Source organism: Pimephales promelas, chromosome 13 (genome assembly GCF_988280905.1).
Source record: "Pimephales promelas chromosome 13, fPimPro1.hap1.1, whole genome shotgun sequence".
Lineage (NCBI taxonomy): Eukaryota > Metazoa > Chordata > Actinopteri > Cypriniformes > Leuciscidae > Pimephales > Pimephales promelas.
In genome coordinates, this window is record NC_142781.1 from 28,111,017 (window position 1) to 28,127,372 (window position 16,356).

General features: G+C 36.7%; 1 protein-coding gene across 1 annotated transcript; it reads right to left on the minus strand.

Annotated features, from left to right (window-relative positions):
• Positions 1 to 1,249: 1,249 nt before the first annotated feature.
• trim54 (tripartite motif containing 54) lies at positions 1,250 to 12,620 on the minus strand. Its single transcript, XM_089118248.1, has 8 exons — positions 12,356 to 12,620; positions 9,231 to 9,403; positions 7,103 to 7,277; positions 4,744 to 4,839; positions 4,365 to 4,598; positions 3,296 to 3,318; positions 1,707 to 1,831; positions 1,250 to 1,593 (listed from the first exon to the last, which is right to left on the minus strand). The coding sequence occupies exons 1-8, from the start codon at positions 12,521 to 12,523 to the stop codon at positions 1,508 to 1,510; spliced, it is 1,080 nt and encodes a 359-aa protein (XP_088974374.1). The 5' UTR covers positions 12,524 to 12,620; the 3' UTR covers positions 1,250 to 1,507.
• Positions 12,621 to 16,356: the final 3,736 nt, after the last annotated feature.

Sequence of the window (16,356 nt, forward strand, 5' to 3'; positions counted from 1 at the left end):
TTTAAATGTGTATATGCTGTACAATAAAAGGATGAATTAAGCATGATCATACTGTTGTCTGTACAATTAAAGTGAGTCCCTTTCAGATCCAAATTTTTTTAAACAGAGACTTTAGTCAGCAAATTTTAATAGAGTTTTGTAGGAAATGACGAGTGTACTCAACACAATGAGTGCCACTGTTGCCAAGAATGTTCACGTCACAGGATGGGATGTCTACATGATCTGCCAGATTCACACTAACAGAGAAGAGAAACACTTTAACCCTGTAAAGCCTGACATATGAAATAATAGTCCCAAATTCTAATGTTCTTTTGAATCAGAAAGGTTTATCAAACTTTCAGAGAAATTTTTTAAAAACATTTAAATGGTATTGTATTTAATACATCAGGCTTTTATAACTCATATAGTATGATATAGAAGAATATAAAGCTCATATTTAAGGAGGAAAAACAACTTAATTTTATTCAGATGCCCAAAGTAAGCAATTTGGTGCAGATGTTGATGGGCAAATATAACATAATGCTATGCAATACAATGATGATCGAGAAATGTACACATGAACCTTCATCAAAAGCCTGATGTATCATTGATACATGTGAACATGTTGTTGTTTTTTATGATGAATGGATAATCAATTAAACCTAAGTTAGTTCAGTCCAATAAGTATTCATCCTAATATATAACTAACAATATAAAAGTTATTCTTACATATACTGAATAAAAATCAGAAAAGATTTCACAGCAAAAAGACACATGTACCAGAACCTTAAGGTGGACATTTATAAAATTCACACCAAATTTCAGAACAAAATCAGGGATATAGTAGATTGTGCTCAACAGGATGTGGATAATTTAAAGGCCTTAGAAATGTGTGTATCAGATATGATACAGTAGGCTTTATAGGGTTGGTTAAATGGTTTTCAGACCTTCATGTTCCAATGTTAGAACATTGGAAAAAGTACAAATAAATAAATAAAGCCTAATTCCCTTAAAGGGTTAGTTCACCCAGAAATGAAATTTATGTCATTAATGACTCACCCTAATGTTGTTCCAAGCCCGTAAGAGCTCCGTTCATCTTCGGAACGCAGTTTAAGATATTTAAGATTTAGTCCGAGAGATCTCTGTCCCTCCATTGAAAATGTTTATACATGAACGGAGGTCTTGTGTGCCTGGAACGACATGAGGGTGAGTCATTAATGACATAATTTTCATTTTTGGGTGAACTAACCTACTAAGGTGAACTAAGGACTTTTGACTTGCTTTCATTTGTGGACCATAAGAGAACATATTTTGAGAAATGTCCTTTTATCCATCCAAGCCAAAGGGCTCCAAAGTTGTTTAGCTCCCAATGTTCCTCAAAATCTCTCCTTTTGTGTTCCACCAAAGAAAGAAACTCATACAGGTTTGGAACGACATGAGCCCGTGCAAATGATTTTCCTTTTTGTGTGAACTATCCCTTTAAGGCCATGATTTCATCTTTGAAACTAACCTTGGGTTTAAAAATAAGTTAACATCTCCCTGATTCACCACTTTGACCAGGTGAGTTGATCAGGTCTCCAGGAGCTTCATCACTGCCGTCTTCCCCGTCTTCACCTGCAACAAAAGAATGTTTCATCACTAAATACATTGCAATGCAACTCCAACTTAACAATGCAAATAACTGGACATATGAAAAGATGATGTCATCATAGGTGTGAAGCCTTTACCTGATTGGAAGTCAATGCCTCTCAGCATGTCGGCCACATCCTCCGTGTTGATGATAAAGTGGTCCATGCTCTCAAAGCCTGCCTCCGTTTGCACAATGTTGGTGGCCTTGGCAGTATCTGTGATCCTGTCAAGGACAGAGCGGTGAAGTTGCTCGGACAAATATAAAAGTGACGGATAGCATTAGGTCCCAGTTCCTCCATCTCCCCGTGGCTGCTGGTGACGCAGGTGCACGAGGCACCACTCGCAGTCTCCGCAGGTGGAAGGTAGCATGAAACATAAGACACAGCTAGACAGTGTTGTAAGCGTAAGCATTTTTTGAAACAGTTAGAGGTTTTGGGGGAAAATGTGATGAATGCTGATTCATACATTATTGTGCAAGCTGCATAAAGTTTCGTTTTGCCTTTTCTTTGCTTTTGGAGGCAATTACCTCGCTGCATCAATGGAAGACTTGCATTTTATACCTATGAAGATCTCAACGTTAAACGTTCATGTCTTTAACTTGCAAATCATATTTTCCCAAATAAGCTAAACTTTTTCCCCCCCACTATAACCTATAAGGTTACAGCATTGTAAAGTACCAGTTATTTATCACTATAATTTGAACAGATGCCTCAACAAATGGCACATTATTAAAAAAAGTTAATAATCCATGACCATTTCTCTTTCTTTTTTTTTCTGTTACATTTAAAAAAAAGGTTGAATGTTTAGCCAAAATGGCTATATAGACTTACATATCGCAACAAATTATATTATTTTCTGTTCATATTTTTAAAGTTTTTGTAAAGAAAAAAAAAATCGCCATTGATTTTGAGTTTGAATATTGTGCTTGACAATGCTCATAAAGACTGTAAGACAAAAATAGTCAGCATAATTCACCGAGGGACTTTACATTTCAATCTTACATTTCTTTTAAAATACACAGTTCAAAGTTTTGGAATCAGTAATATTCTTTGTTTACACTTTATTTAGACATTATATGAACCATAAGTAACTTTGCAGATACATGTTAACTACCAATCAGTTGAGTAGTAGACTGTTAGGTTATAGTTAGATGTTAGGGTTCAAAGTTACTTTTAGTCATAGAATGTCTGTTGGAGGAGTATTAAATGTGCTAGCAGATAAGAAACTAATATTTCTATTCAGCAAGGAAACATTAAATTGCTTAAAAGTCACAAAAACAAAAGAAGCAGCAAAAATGTGTTTTAATAATGGAGCTGATTTACACGCAGAAGACAGTATTATTACGGATTTCAATAAATCCAGAATCTTTCCCACAATATTGATGTAGATGAATATTATGAACCAATGCATAATACAGTGGGTTGCTAGGGGTGGGAGGCTGGTTGAGTCATTGTCTGTGATGTTGTTAATCATGATTGTTAGTCTTTAGGAGGCATCAGATATTGATGAAGCACACATGCTGAATATGGTTTAATTTAAAGGGACAGTTCAACGTAAAATTAAAATTCGGTCATTAAGAAAGTCATACGCGATATGTAACATGATATAAATGATAACAGAATTTTTATTTTTGGGTGAACCATCCCTTTTAGACACTTCCAAAACACATCACTCATAGCTGACTTACTTCTTGAGCACTTCTTTTACACTCTGTGAACACAGCAAAGAAGAACACTCGTTTTAGGACTAGAGGATTCTGCAGCAGATTAAAACATAAAACCCCCAGTCCTCTTCATCATAGTTTCGTGTCCACATCCTAAATCACAGACACTTGTTAGGCAGCCTCCTTTGACACTCTGTTTGCCATGAGAAGTGCTATTTAAAAAGAGCAGCACTGCACCTGATGCTTTATAGTAAAAGCTGTTTCAAAACACAATTTCACCTCTCCATCACCTATGTTTAAAGTCTCTTTCTGCAGAGTGCAGCTCTCAGCCATGGTGAAGTATTGACCGATTGAGCCACTAGTCAAAGGACAGGGGTCTGGATTCCTCTGTCCCCAGCTGTGGAAGGTTTTCACTAATCAATGCCAGCCCCCCTCATTGAGAATGAATGGAGGAAAGTCACGTGAGAGGAGGCAATGATTGGATCTGTTATGGATATGATTGATTTGTGTGATAAATCCTGCATCTTGTTTTTGTTCGCGAATGGGTGTAAATTAAGAAAATTATGCCGTTAATGGGAAGACTAATTAGAAAAGTAAGTAAACAACTCACCCACTTAGATATCACTGCTTTCTCCCGAAAAACAGCTGAACTTCATATATATATATATATATATATATATATATATATAGGTTTGTGTGTGTGTTTTAAAAAACTGTGAGGACTTTGCCTCCTCATTTTAAAACACCACCGCAAGCCACTGGTTTAATCATATATCATTCAACTGATTTTCTGCAACATTTTATTCCTAAAAACATAATTATTTTTTTCTGGCTGTTAACAGTATTTTATGATTTATGGAGTGATAAAAAGAGATATCCCTTCTGTAATAACCTTTAACTCTTAATTTGTTGACAAAAAAGTTTTGAACCAGATAGATAGATAGATAGATAGGTAGATAGGTAGATAGGTAGATAGGTAGATAGGTAGATAGATAGATAGATAGATAGATAGATAGATAGATAGATAGATAGATAGATAGATAGATAGATAGATAGATAGATAGATAGATAGATAGATAGATAGAGTTTGTACCTGCAGAAACACGGGTATCTGAGGTTCCTCCATGGACTGGACGGCTGTTTCCACCAGTTTGATTGACATCTCTAAGTGGTCTCCTTGGAGACGGATCAGGGAGCGAACATGGCCTAGTTTTTGATCTTGCTCACGGCCGATAGTCTCTACTAGTTCCCTTTTACGCTCTTCCAGGATGGCAAAAAGTTCATCAAACTTATCAGAGATGTGCTGCATCTGCCGACGACCATTTTCCTGCAAAAGATTGCCAGCGACTGTTATAGCTTCAAGTAAATAGTTTGAAAATCATCATGAATATATCTTGAATATTCAATATATCACCCAGTCCTATCACACAATATCATAATTGTTGTGGTTTACAGTAACACTTCTTTCTCACCTTGACATTCCTACAAATATCCTCCATTTGTGAGATCAGGGCCTGTATTCTGTCATGTCCTGCCATCAAGATGGCTATGGCATCATTTAGCTCTGTCTGAGACAAAACAGAAGAATATAACCAAATTGTGACAGGTCTTCATAAAATAAAATAAAATAAAATAAAATAAAAAAGGACACATGACCAATGCACTCAACGTGTCATCTTTCACAAGAAAGCCATGACAGACTTGTGATAACCACACTTACAGACAAGAGAACAGCATGTGAACTAAAAGCCGAGATTGTAGAAATGTTACCCGTCATGACTGATCAAACTTAGCTGATTTGCATTTGAAATGAGTGATTCACTGTTTATAGTGGGCCATGACTAAAACAGAAAATGTCATCATAGCCACCTGGCAAAAATTATGGTGGTATGGGAGCCGGTTTTGGGCATCGAGCACCCAATATAATCCTAGTGTTACGTCATTCTGTTCCAGTTCCCCAAAACCAAGAGTCACAGAAGTAGATATACTACAAGAAGAGACTACTTCTAACGATGAGATCTGACCTTCAGCATAGGAACACTGCAAATAACAGATCGACATATGGTGTCCACCATGCACATGCTTTTCTATTGGGAAAGGCTGATACGTTTAGTCATTGTTCATCTGGTGGCTGCTGAAGGGAGAGAGAGTGAGAGAGAGAGAGAGAGAGAGAGAGCTGAGAACAGGCACTTACAGAGGACAAAAACTAACAAATAAAAGGTAAAGACCAGAAGAAGCTGCTATGACTCAAACACAACAGGGAGGAGTGACTCATTTCTCAGGGCCAGTTGCACCCTGGTATGAAGACCTTCATTACAAGCCATTTCACAAGAGGTCCAGTAGGTCAAGAGCTCAATATCATGTAGGTTAAAGGGTACATATCATGCTTTTAAATCGGTCCTTTTTACATATAAGTCATACATTTGTGGTCTATATAAAGCGAAACTGCAATGCTTGGGTCTGAATTCCTCATTATTATAGCTCCACAGGCCCCTATTTTACCCCTTTTCTGATGTGCGTCTGTGAGCAACTCGTTTTGGAGCGGTCACTTTAAATGCAAAGGAGATGTGTCATACCCTGTCCGCTCTCCAGGTTGCTGAGTTGACACTAGGTTCAACTACACCCCGTTCAGCCATTTTTGTAGTTTGATTAGAAATATATGATTATACAGCGTCACAGAACATTTTTATTCACACGTTAACAAAATGTCAACAACAGAAGACTTGTCCATCAATGAAAAAGAAGACGACGAACCTGCAGAACAACGTCTTCATGTGGATGTATTGCAATGGTATGTAACTTTATTGTGTTATAAGTGAAAGTCGATTATGTCTAATGTTAAAACAAGCACACTGGCAAGATAAATGACTATGGCTTATCCAGAGCGAGAAATAAAATCGGCGGATTGCTCGAAGTGTTGGGCCGGTAGTCAATGTCCTTATTTGGCGGTTCCGCTGCAAATACTGTGACGTAATTGTTCAAAATACATCATAGAGAACAGAAAAATCTTAACTGGTTGCAAAATATGACCAAAACATATTATAAAGATATAAACGCAGCACCTGAAGAGAATAATTTAAACTTTTCTGTACTTATAAACACTAAAATTGCATTTAAGGGCTAAAAAAAAGTGGATTTAGCATATGTCCCCTTTAAGAAAGCATCCGAAAGTGACAAAACTGCTGTGATGCTGCACATTTTTTGTGTGACGGAACACATTTGTTTTGTTTGTTTGATTTTTAACAACCTTAATCTCATCAGTTACAAAGAAAAAGAAGGATAGATTGTGTATTGACACGTTATTTAAATGTTATTGATTTTGAACAAAACTAGTTACATAGTCTACCTTTAATATGAAGGAGGGTTCCGACTCTGAGTCATATTTAGGGACTGGAATATCATACAGACTGGGTGGGCTCTTTTAAATTTGACTTCTTAATTAATCTCTTCAGAAAACATAAATAGCTCATTTGTTAGACAAATTAGATGCAGCAAAAACTAAAAAAGTAGGTAATTGTTTGAAGAGAAAGCAGTCATTGGTTGAGGCAGGAGTCATTGGTGGTGTGTGTACTGTATGTGTGTTCACATGTAAGTGGGTGTTGATGCGAGAGAAGTTTGGTGAGATCGAGCCCCTTGCGATGTGTGAAACCTGCTGGTCAACGTGATATAAACATATCTGTCTAGTTCTAAGTGTCACACCACAGCCTCAAAATAGCCTGTGTTTTATTCTAAGGTCAGCCAAACCACAACAAACTAAGTAAAACAAGCTTTAAAAAAGAACCCAGATTTTCTGGTTGATAAAGTCAATTATACTGTATGCAAATCCTCTACCTTTTGTCTCTTGTAGATGACCGGCAGTGGGGCCACATCACAGTCCTTGTGAGCCCCGAACACCTTGCACATGGAGCATGTCGGTGTCGCACAGGTGAGGCAGTAGATGTTGATCTTCTCCTCCACATGCTGGTCACACATCAGCTGTTGTTGGTCTGTTTTGGGCAGGAGTAACCTGTAGAGTCAAAACAGAAACAGATTTATGGTATGGTCCAAAGCTTAAATATTTGCATTGCCCTTTAGCAAGGTGCTGACCCCCAGGTTGCAGAGGAAAAAGTAATTATGATAATAAATATAACATAAATAAATATATAATATAACATTTTTATTCATTAATTTCTATTTAGTGACGCAGCTAACGTGCTATTGGAGCATGTCGTCAAAGTTTTTTGGAATATTTAATCTTTTTGAAAATTTTGTTTCTTTTTTTCTGGGCAATAACAGTGGCAAACAATAGCTTCATTTTAAAGTCAGTTTCTGTATAGACACACACTGCACCTTACAGCATAATCAAAAAAGATTTTTTTTCTTGACCAATACAGTTTAATTACCTAAAAGTTGTGAATAGTTAAATACCATAAAACAAATATCAAACTCAAAGCAATCAAATTTTATTTTAATTTTGCCATACAGCACCACACAATGTATAGCTCATTATTTTAAAATAACTATATAAAAAAATATATATATATAAGTGAGATGGAAATTCTAGAATCCTAAAACTACAAATAAAACTAGTTATAATCTGCAGAATTCCAATTCAAATTTGAATTAGAATTCTACAATAGAATTCTTCCAGTTTGCTACCTCTACTCAAATTCAAAATTTAAAATAGTACATCCTTAATTCAATTCTGAATAGCAAATGACACTGGTTCAAAATTGTGCATGTAATGATAAATCACACGCAACAACAAGCATTCTTTCTTTGTGACTTGCCCTGAGGTGAATCACTATATCGAGATCTGATGCCCAAATCTGACGTTAAAGCCATTTGCAGCAGGTGCTCCGTTTAAAAGTGATTGATGCAACTAATATGATATTCTGTCCTAAAATGGGCACATTACTCACATAGACCTTTTCAACAAGCCTCTGTCCTAATCTATCTTCTCTAGTGGAAAGAGATGGTTTGTATGTACAGTGTGTTGGCAGCAGGCCTGTTCAAAACAGAATAAGTTTATGAAAGACTGCCATCCAGTGGATGTCTGCTGATAGTCATTTAAACCATATTATGGTGAATGGATATATTACTACGGGATATATTTATAAGTTGGAATTAGCATTTATAAGTTTATGTCAAAAAATTTAGACATTCTTGAAATCTCCTTGAAATAACTTAAACAAATAAAAATAAATAAACACATTTTACTTCAATAATGTATCAGAGTTTATTGTGAAAACTTGAACTAGCTGATATAACAGGTCACCTGAATGTAGAGGTTGTTTTGAAGACAAAAGATCAGTTGTATATATATATATATATATATATATATATATATATATATACACACACACACACACACAACTGATCTTTTGTGTCTTTGATACAACCTCTGCATTCAGGTGACCTGCTTTCCATCAAAGACACATTACTAACCATTACGTATTCATGATAAGCACCACAGCGTTTGTTACAAAAGACCTCAAAGACTATCTGTCTTATTATACCCAATTACGCATATTTTTCACGGGAGGTCTCATGACACATTGTTTATTGCCACAGGGATAAAGCGTCCTAGTTATATTTAGTGTTTTGGCAAAGGATTGGAGCAGTCACCAGAGCCTCAGGTCCCATGTCTCTGTTGTGTTTACATGGCGTGGCAGAAAATCTCCCACATGTGTGTAAATCACTACACAGGGTTTAAGCCTCATTGATGAAACAGAACAAGTGTCGCTTAGTGGCGTGTCACTAGACTTTTGTAACAATTTAAATTTGCATACAGTGTATTTTTGCTACACGGTTTGGGGGGGATTGCTTGATCTCTATACAGAAAAAACTGCTTTGAATTATCTACAACAAATAGCTATCATTCATATCAGTGCTTCCAAAAAAGATATGCTTGTTCTTGGAGCTTGGAACAGGCCCAGGAAAGCCAGCGCTTTGGAGATGACTCCAAGTCGAAACTGACCTGGTAGACTCTGATTTGTAGATATCAATAATATTCTCCACTAGCAGGTTCCTCTGAAGGCCATATACACCATGCCGGTCCAATATCACTTCATGGCGACAAGATGGGCAGCGGAAACGTCCCCCTGTAGACTGAGTGGTAGAGCCCCGGTTTTGCCAAAAAGAGCTAGAGGCCTAAACCAGTAAAAGAATATTAGTAAAACATCAGTTAATCGGCGTTTGCACTCACCAGTGTAATTTCTGTGAGCTAATGGATTTGTCAACAATATCAATTATGGCATTTCACATATAGGCTAGTTATTCCTTTAAGATTGTTTCATCTTCCATGTGGCTAATATACAAAATAAAGTAGGACTAAGAAAAGAGCAGACTTGCTGTGTGGCCAAATTGAGCTGTAATTTGTCAGGCAGTTATCTTTGGGTAATTGTTAAAAGGGGAAGATAGATGGATAGCAGCTCTCAATCATGGTAAAGTCTACCAACAATGTCACCCACTCTGAGAGGGAATACTAATGGCTCCATTGAGAACCCCATCTTGATGACGAGATGCCTACTAATTCTTCAAACAAAGGAACAAAGTAAAAGAGTTTTTGGATAAATCAGAAATGCTAAATGATTATTAATCACTATTTGTCTGCTTTGCCTCTAAGGTCTTGTTTGTTTCAAACTCAAAAAACAGTAGTCAACTCAAAAAATGACTTTTAAAACTTGAGGTTGAGGAATAGAATAACTTCGGGAACATCAAATGTTTCATATTTTAAAATGTCCAAGTTTGATACCAAATACACGACAGCACACAACAGCTTCTCGGCGGCGTCACCGAATGTCAACAACAGATCCGGTCCTTGAATTTGAATGATTGAGACAATTTTCGCTGCTGTTTGTTTCATTCCGCTTGTCTGTGCACCTCATAGACGGAAAAAATAGGTGTTCCTACTACTATACGATGGTCAAATAAGCTATTATGAATTTGCTTTTGGGGAAAATTACCCTATTTTTCTTTCTTTCTAATCTCCTAGTATTTACCTGTTTATCAACCGTCCTTCATATGTAACCTAATTATAATTGTTTCCTCACACCATAAAAAAACAAACAAACAAAAAAACACTTCTTGTCAGTCGTTGCATATTCCAGACAAGAGGACGTAGCATTTTCAGTGGCCCTCTCTCTACAGGTAATATCATATGCATCGATATGCCACTAGATGTCGTCACGCGACTGAGTTAAATCACTCACTCAACCGAGTCATTTAAAAACAACGATTAGTTCACAAGTGGCTGTCTGGTCTGGGTGTTTCTCAAACGGAAGGCTGCATCCTGAGAAGGTTGCATATCTCGGCTGCTATTTCATCAATCCTCGCTGAAGGCCATCTCAATTTGAAAGATCCTTGGAAGGCCTTTCGTTTCGTGTCCTTCATTTGGCCTGTTTTGAAGGGTGCATCGGATGTACATTAAATCCCCCACAGTCCTTTGCACACATAATCACGAAAGTAAACTGAGTCAGAGTTTATAATGAAATGTAAAACAAAAATAATTCAGACACGAAAGCAGATGTTATCTTTTGTTTTGACGAGGACTCAGTGCGCAGTCTCAAGATGCACCCTTCCAGCTTATTAGCCTATATGAGTCATTGAATCATTCACTCAGAGATTTGTTCATTCCGAACACCAGTTGCTCTGATATGCGGCTGATTCTGCTTTTTTTTAAGCAACTTTCATGTTGGCTTATTATAAGTAGTTTATGTTGTAGAACAAAATGTGGAAGTAATTTTAACCAGACTTATACTCATAAATCCAAAACCACGTTTTCAAAGTCCAAAGAGGAATGCCAAATCTCTTCCAGATTTTAAAGGGATAGTTCACCCAAAAATGAAAATTCTGTCATTACTCACCCTCATTTCGACCAAATCCATAAGACTTTTGTCATCTTCAGAACACAAATGAAGAGTTCAGATGCAAAAGCCTCTAAATGCCATTTGAAAATTTCTTCTAAAATGATCATTTTTATCAAGCTTGTATATTTAAGTTCAGTAATTTCACTTACATGGCAATGAAGATTACCTATTTATTGTCATTTAAGTGAAATTACTGAACTTAAATATACAAGCTTGATAAAAATGGTCATTTTAGAAGAAAATTTCAAATGGCATTTAGAGGCTTTTGCATCTGAACTCTTCAAATAGATCTTTTTGATTAAATCTGAGAGCTTTCTGTCCCTCCGCAGCTACACGCTGATGCTTGAAAAAGTTGATGCTTGAAAAATATGAATTGGCTTTATGCCCAGCTGCACTACTTCCTGAACTTCAGCCAGTTCCTTGTTTCCTGTCTGCCATTATTGGCCAAATTGATTATTTCAGGTGTGTCTGATTATTGTTGCCATGACTACTGAGGTCAGGTACACCTGAATTAATCAATTTGGCCAATAATGGCAGACAGGAAACAAGGAGCTGGCTGAAGTTCAGGAAGAAGTGAATGAATTTAGTTTAGTTCAAATTTTCTGAAGAGACTCGATCGCTTTATATGATGAACAGATTTAATTTAGGTTTTTATTCACATATTAACTGAGCGAACATAAACAGAAGCTAACCGAACTTGCATGACACATGAGAACAAACCTCTTGCGAAAGCTCAAACGTGCTGCGAAACACAAGAATGAACCTCATTGGTTTTTGCTGAAGCTTCTGTTTACTTCAACTGATGTGTTAATTGATGAATGTTTATATGTAAATAAAAGCCAATATTCAATCTGTTCATCATTCAAAGTGATGTCTCCTCAGAAAATTTGGACCAAACTGCTCGATTCATTTGGATTCGTTTTATAATCTCCTTATAAAGCGTCAAAGTGGTAGTTGTGTAGATGCCAATGGAGGGACAGAAAGCTCTAATATTTCATCAAAAAGATCTTCATTTGTTATCCGAAGATGAACCAAAGTCTTACAGGTTTGGAACGACACGAGGGTGAGTAATTAATGTCAGAATTTTCATTTTTGGGTGAACCCTTTAAGACTTCAAACTGAACAGATCTATGTTAATGGAGTTTCTGGATGCTACACATACTGTAGACTAGAGAATGACCATTCAACCTGACAAATAGGACACTAGAACACTATAATAGGAATGAAGCAATACCTGGTAAAGATCATTGGCACACTTCCTACAGAGGTTGTGCTGGCAGGGTAAGATGACCACAGGCTTAGTGAATATCTCCAGACAAATTGGGCAAATGAGCTGCTTCTCCAAGTTCTCCATTGAACTTGAGTCTCCCAACCCTGCTTTCAAGGCCAAAGTGAAGTTCATCCCAGACTGCTTTTTGGACACCTTTCAGCCAACAAAAGTAAGATCCTAAACTTTCTTTCCTTCTGTTATTCTTTTTGCCTCTACACTAGTGCCAGTCTTCACCCATTCGATCCCCAACCGCAGAGTGGCTGTGGATATATTTGGGCTGTGTTTGTACTGGCTTGGGTTACTGTCCAAACTGCACACCCCGTGATATCCCTAAGAGTCCCCGCTTAGTGCTCTATCATAGGGGCCCGGGGCCAAGCGAGGGAGGGGTAGGAGGACAGATTTCTCTGAGCTGTGTTATCTCTGGTAACTTGAGGAGAGGGTGGGCTGGACTGGCAGGAGACAGAGCAGCTGGTGTACGCGGCTCAAAGCCTAGCAAGACAACCGGGCCCATGAGCCTGAGCTGGCGCCGATGACATTAGACACTTAAAACAAAATTAAGTGCATCAAACACACCCTGAATTCTGCCACTGGATAACATGAAAATCACATGGTTACCTGCAAACCAAATCTTTATGTATTCCATATACTAAATGATGGCAGCAAAAACTATTATAAAATTGGATGCTAGATGTTGACAATCATGCAAATGTTTTATTTAAATTCAATTTGAATCATATTAACTTTTTATATGCATAAATGTCAAATTTCTAGCGAAGCGTTATTTCTAATGTTCCTTATTACTGTTGACTTCCCATTTTAGTTGGTTTCTTTACTAATGAAATCTACTTCAGAAATATACATTCTTGAAATGTTATTTCAAAACATAGGTGGCCAAAAGTCAAAATGATTAAACCATCAAAATATGTAGTAAATATTTAAAAAATATATATATTTGAATATTTTTTGTTTAAAAAAAATGTAAGTACAGCTACAGGTTTTATTTTACTATGCAAGAAAAGTGCACAGAAAAACAATGAAGCTCACAGGCAAAAGCATACAAAGACTAAAACAAGCAGTTATTAATATTTTGTTGGTTCTCTCTTGCTTTTGCATGTGCAAGTTATTAATTTGACAGCCTGGCCAAAATTTATGTGTGCACAATTTGACATGTTTCATTGACTCCCATCTCAATAATATGCTTACAGATTAAACATATTTTTTTTTTTAAATAATATTTTAATAAAGCGAGATGTAAATTTCCCAAGGCCAGACATCCCTTTTGGCTCCTACTGTAGAGTAGACACATTTTTTAATATATATTCTTAAACTTACAGTTCAGGTCCTGGATGCTGATTGGCATGGTAGGTGTGCAAAAATACACAATAATATGCTTACAGATTAAACAAATTTTTTTTAAATAATATTTTAATAAAGGGAGATGTTGTATATTTCCCAAGGCCAGACATCCCTTTTGGCCCCTACTGTAGAGTAGACACATTTTTATATATATCTATATATATTCTTAAACTTACAGTTCAGGTCCTGGATGCTGATTGGCATGCTAGGTGTGCAAAAATACACAATTTTAAATGAAAAACCCTTAAACGGGATGGGTCACCCAAAAATTGCAACCAAAAATTAAAATTTTCTACCCTCATTTAGTTCCAAACCGGTGTAACTTGCAAGATATTTTTTGTGTTGTATTTTTATCCAGTCAATATTAACCAAAACTTGGTTAGCACCAGCATTCTTCAAAATATCTTCTTTTGTGTTCCACAGTAGACAGAAATGCAAACAGGTTTGAAGTGACAGAATCATATTTTTTTGGGTGAACTATCATTTTATTATTGTCATTATGGCTTTTAGAGAAGCAAAAAGGCTCAACTGACAGGCCATGCTATATTGTGAATATGCATTGATACTTCATTTAATCAACAGCATACATTTACTCCACAGTGGACCTTTACAGCCTTTCCTAACAGGGTTGCATACATTTATACATTTAGCTGACACTTTTATCCAAAGCGACTTACAATTGCTATATATGTCAGAGGTCGCACGCCTCTGGAGCAACTAGGGGTTAAGTGTCTTGCTCAGGGACACATTGGTGTCACAGTGGATTCGAACTGTGTTCACAATTTAGCACAGGTTACTTTACCTTAATGCTTAAAGAAGCCGACCTTCCCCACATCCAGGAAATTTGACAAATCATTTTTGGCCCACTCTTAGCAAATGCATTGAAACTTGTAACACACAGGAATCAAACCTTTCCACATGACCCTCACCATTATTAAATCCGAGTCTGCACTTCCCGTCAAGTATGTTGTAAGTACTGTTAATGAGTGTGTAGAGTTGTACTCTAAGCTGATTAAAAGCTTATGGGTACAACTATAGCACATAAAGCAGCAGTGTGAAGTTAACCAGATAGCAGACATACGCTCCAATTCATTTCCAACCACAGCCTAATTGTACCAATTAAAAAAATGAAAACCTGAAAGCCATGTAATCGCAACATGGACGTAAAGCTAGTTCACAATATGAATCACTCAAACGCAAGTTTTTACAAATCCCCATTTATTTAATGAATTCAGATTCAATAATATAAACACAATTAAATATGTGATGCATTACGAACCATGTTGAGTAAAACAGGAGGAAAGTAACAATGTAGTGTCGTGGTTCTTAGCTTAGTTTTGGCCATTGGAAAATTCAGACCAGCCTCGGCTTTCACCCCCCCTCATCATCAACAAAGTTATTACGCACAGCATCATAAAACTTAATATGTGCACTGGCGAAGAGGCCAAAACCTTTCAAATGCTTTAAAATCATTTGCACCCAAAACAAAGTGCCAAAAAAGAAAAAAGAAAAAAAAAAAGATTTGATTGCTGTAATGTGCTTCGTCCATTGAAATGAAATGATCCAGTCAGCATGTAGATGTACCATTGGAAAAAAAAAAAAAAAAAAATGTAACAGTTGGGTTGGAAGCAGATCATATCACAATGCTTTCTAATGAATGACTGCCCTGATTTCTTTATCTTTTGGCAAGTTTATTCTCTGAAAGCAATATCCAGTTTTTACGGGGAAAAAGAAAACGTCTTGGCTATAAGAAAATGCCCCCCCCCCCCCGGGACAGACAGATGATCATACACTTCTTGAACTAATTACATACTTTACTATTTGCACACAGAAACAAAATGATGTACAATCCAAGTATATACTATGACATTCGGAACAACAATTTATACGGAGAACATTTGGCATCTACTGACTCTAATGTAGGGTTTCTAACAGTAACCTGACTATGGTTGAGTCTTTCACATTTAACACAATGGGCATTTCCTTATTGCTAAAATCACGAGTCTCTTGCAGATCCCAAATTTCAAAACGAAGTTTACACAGTGCATCATTCGAGTCAGAACATGTCATACACAATCTCAATTCTGATATATTAAAAATAAATAAGATCATTAAAAATATTTGCGTTTTGTTGTCATATACCTAAGGGCACGGGGGAAGCGCAGGTTTGCTCAATGATTTGGGGTGGCGTTCGTCAAAAGCAGGGTTGATCCCATTTTGAAAAAAAAAAAAAAAAAAAATTCACATTTACAGATATTCTTGCTTTCTCAGTTGTTAAGTAGCCATAAGGGCTGAAGCCATAAGATTTGCATTAGAAGCCTCCTATGAAGGTAGTGGGAAAAAAAGTGCATAGAAGAAAAAATAAAACACCTTTCACCAGCATATTCAAGCGATTTGATTTTAGAAAACGTACGACCATTGCACACGGCTTGGAATAGCAAGCACGGCACATCAGATGACATTTGAGGCGTCTGCCTTGGCTTTGGTCAGAAAGAGACGTTACGCAGCTATGTCTTGCCATTTGATTAAGATTGACCGATTCAATCTTAAACGAAATGCAACATTGAGACAACTTGAGAACGAAAAACTCCAGTCTGAAGAAGCAAACT

Excerpts from the sequence above, each read along its gene's own strand:
- trim54 (XM_089118248.1), bottom strand. The coding sequence starts at position 12,523 with ATGAACTTCACTTTGGCCTTGAAAGCAGGGTTGGGAGACTCAAGTTCA. Across the intron at positions 4,840-7,102 it reads TCATCTACAAGAGACAAAAG|ACAGAGCTAAATGATGCCAT; the intron begins GTAGAGGATTTG and ends GTTTTGTCTCAG. Across the intron at positions 1,832-3,295 it reads GTAAAAGAAGTGCTCAAGAA|GATCACAGATACTGCCAAGG; the intron begins GTAAGTCAGCTA and ends TGTCCTTGACAG.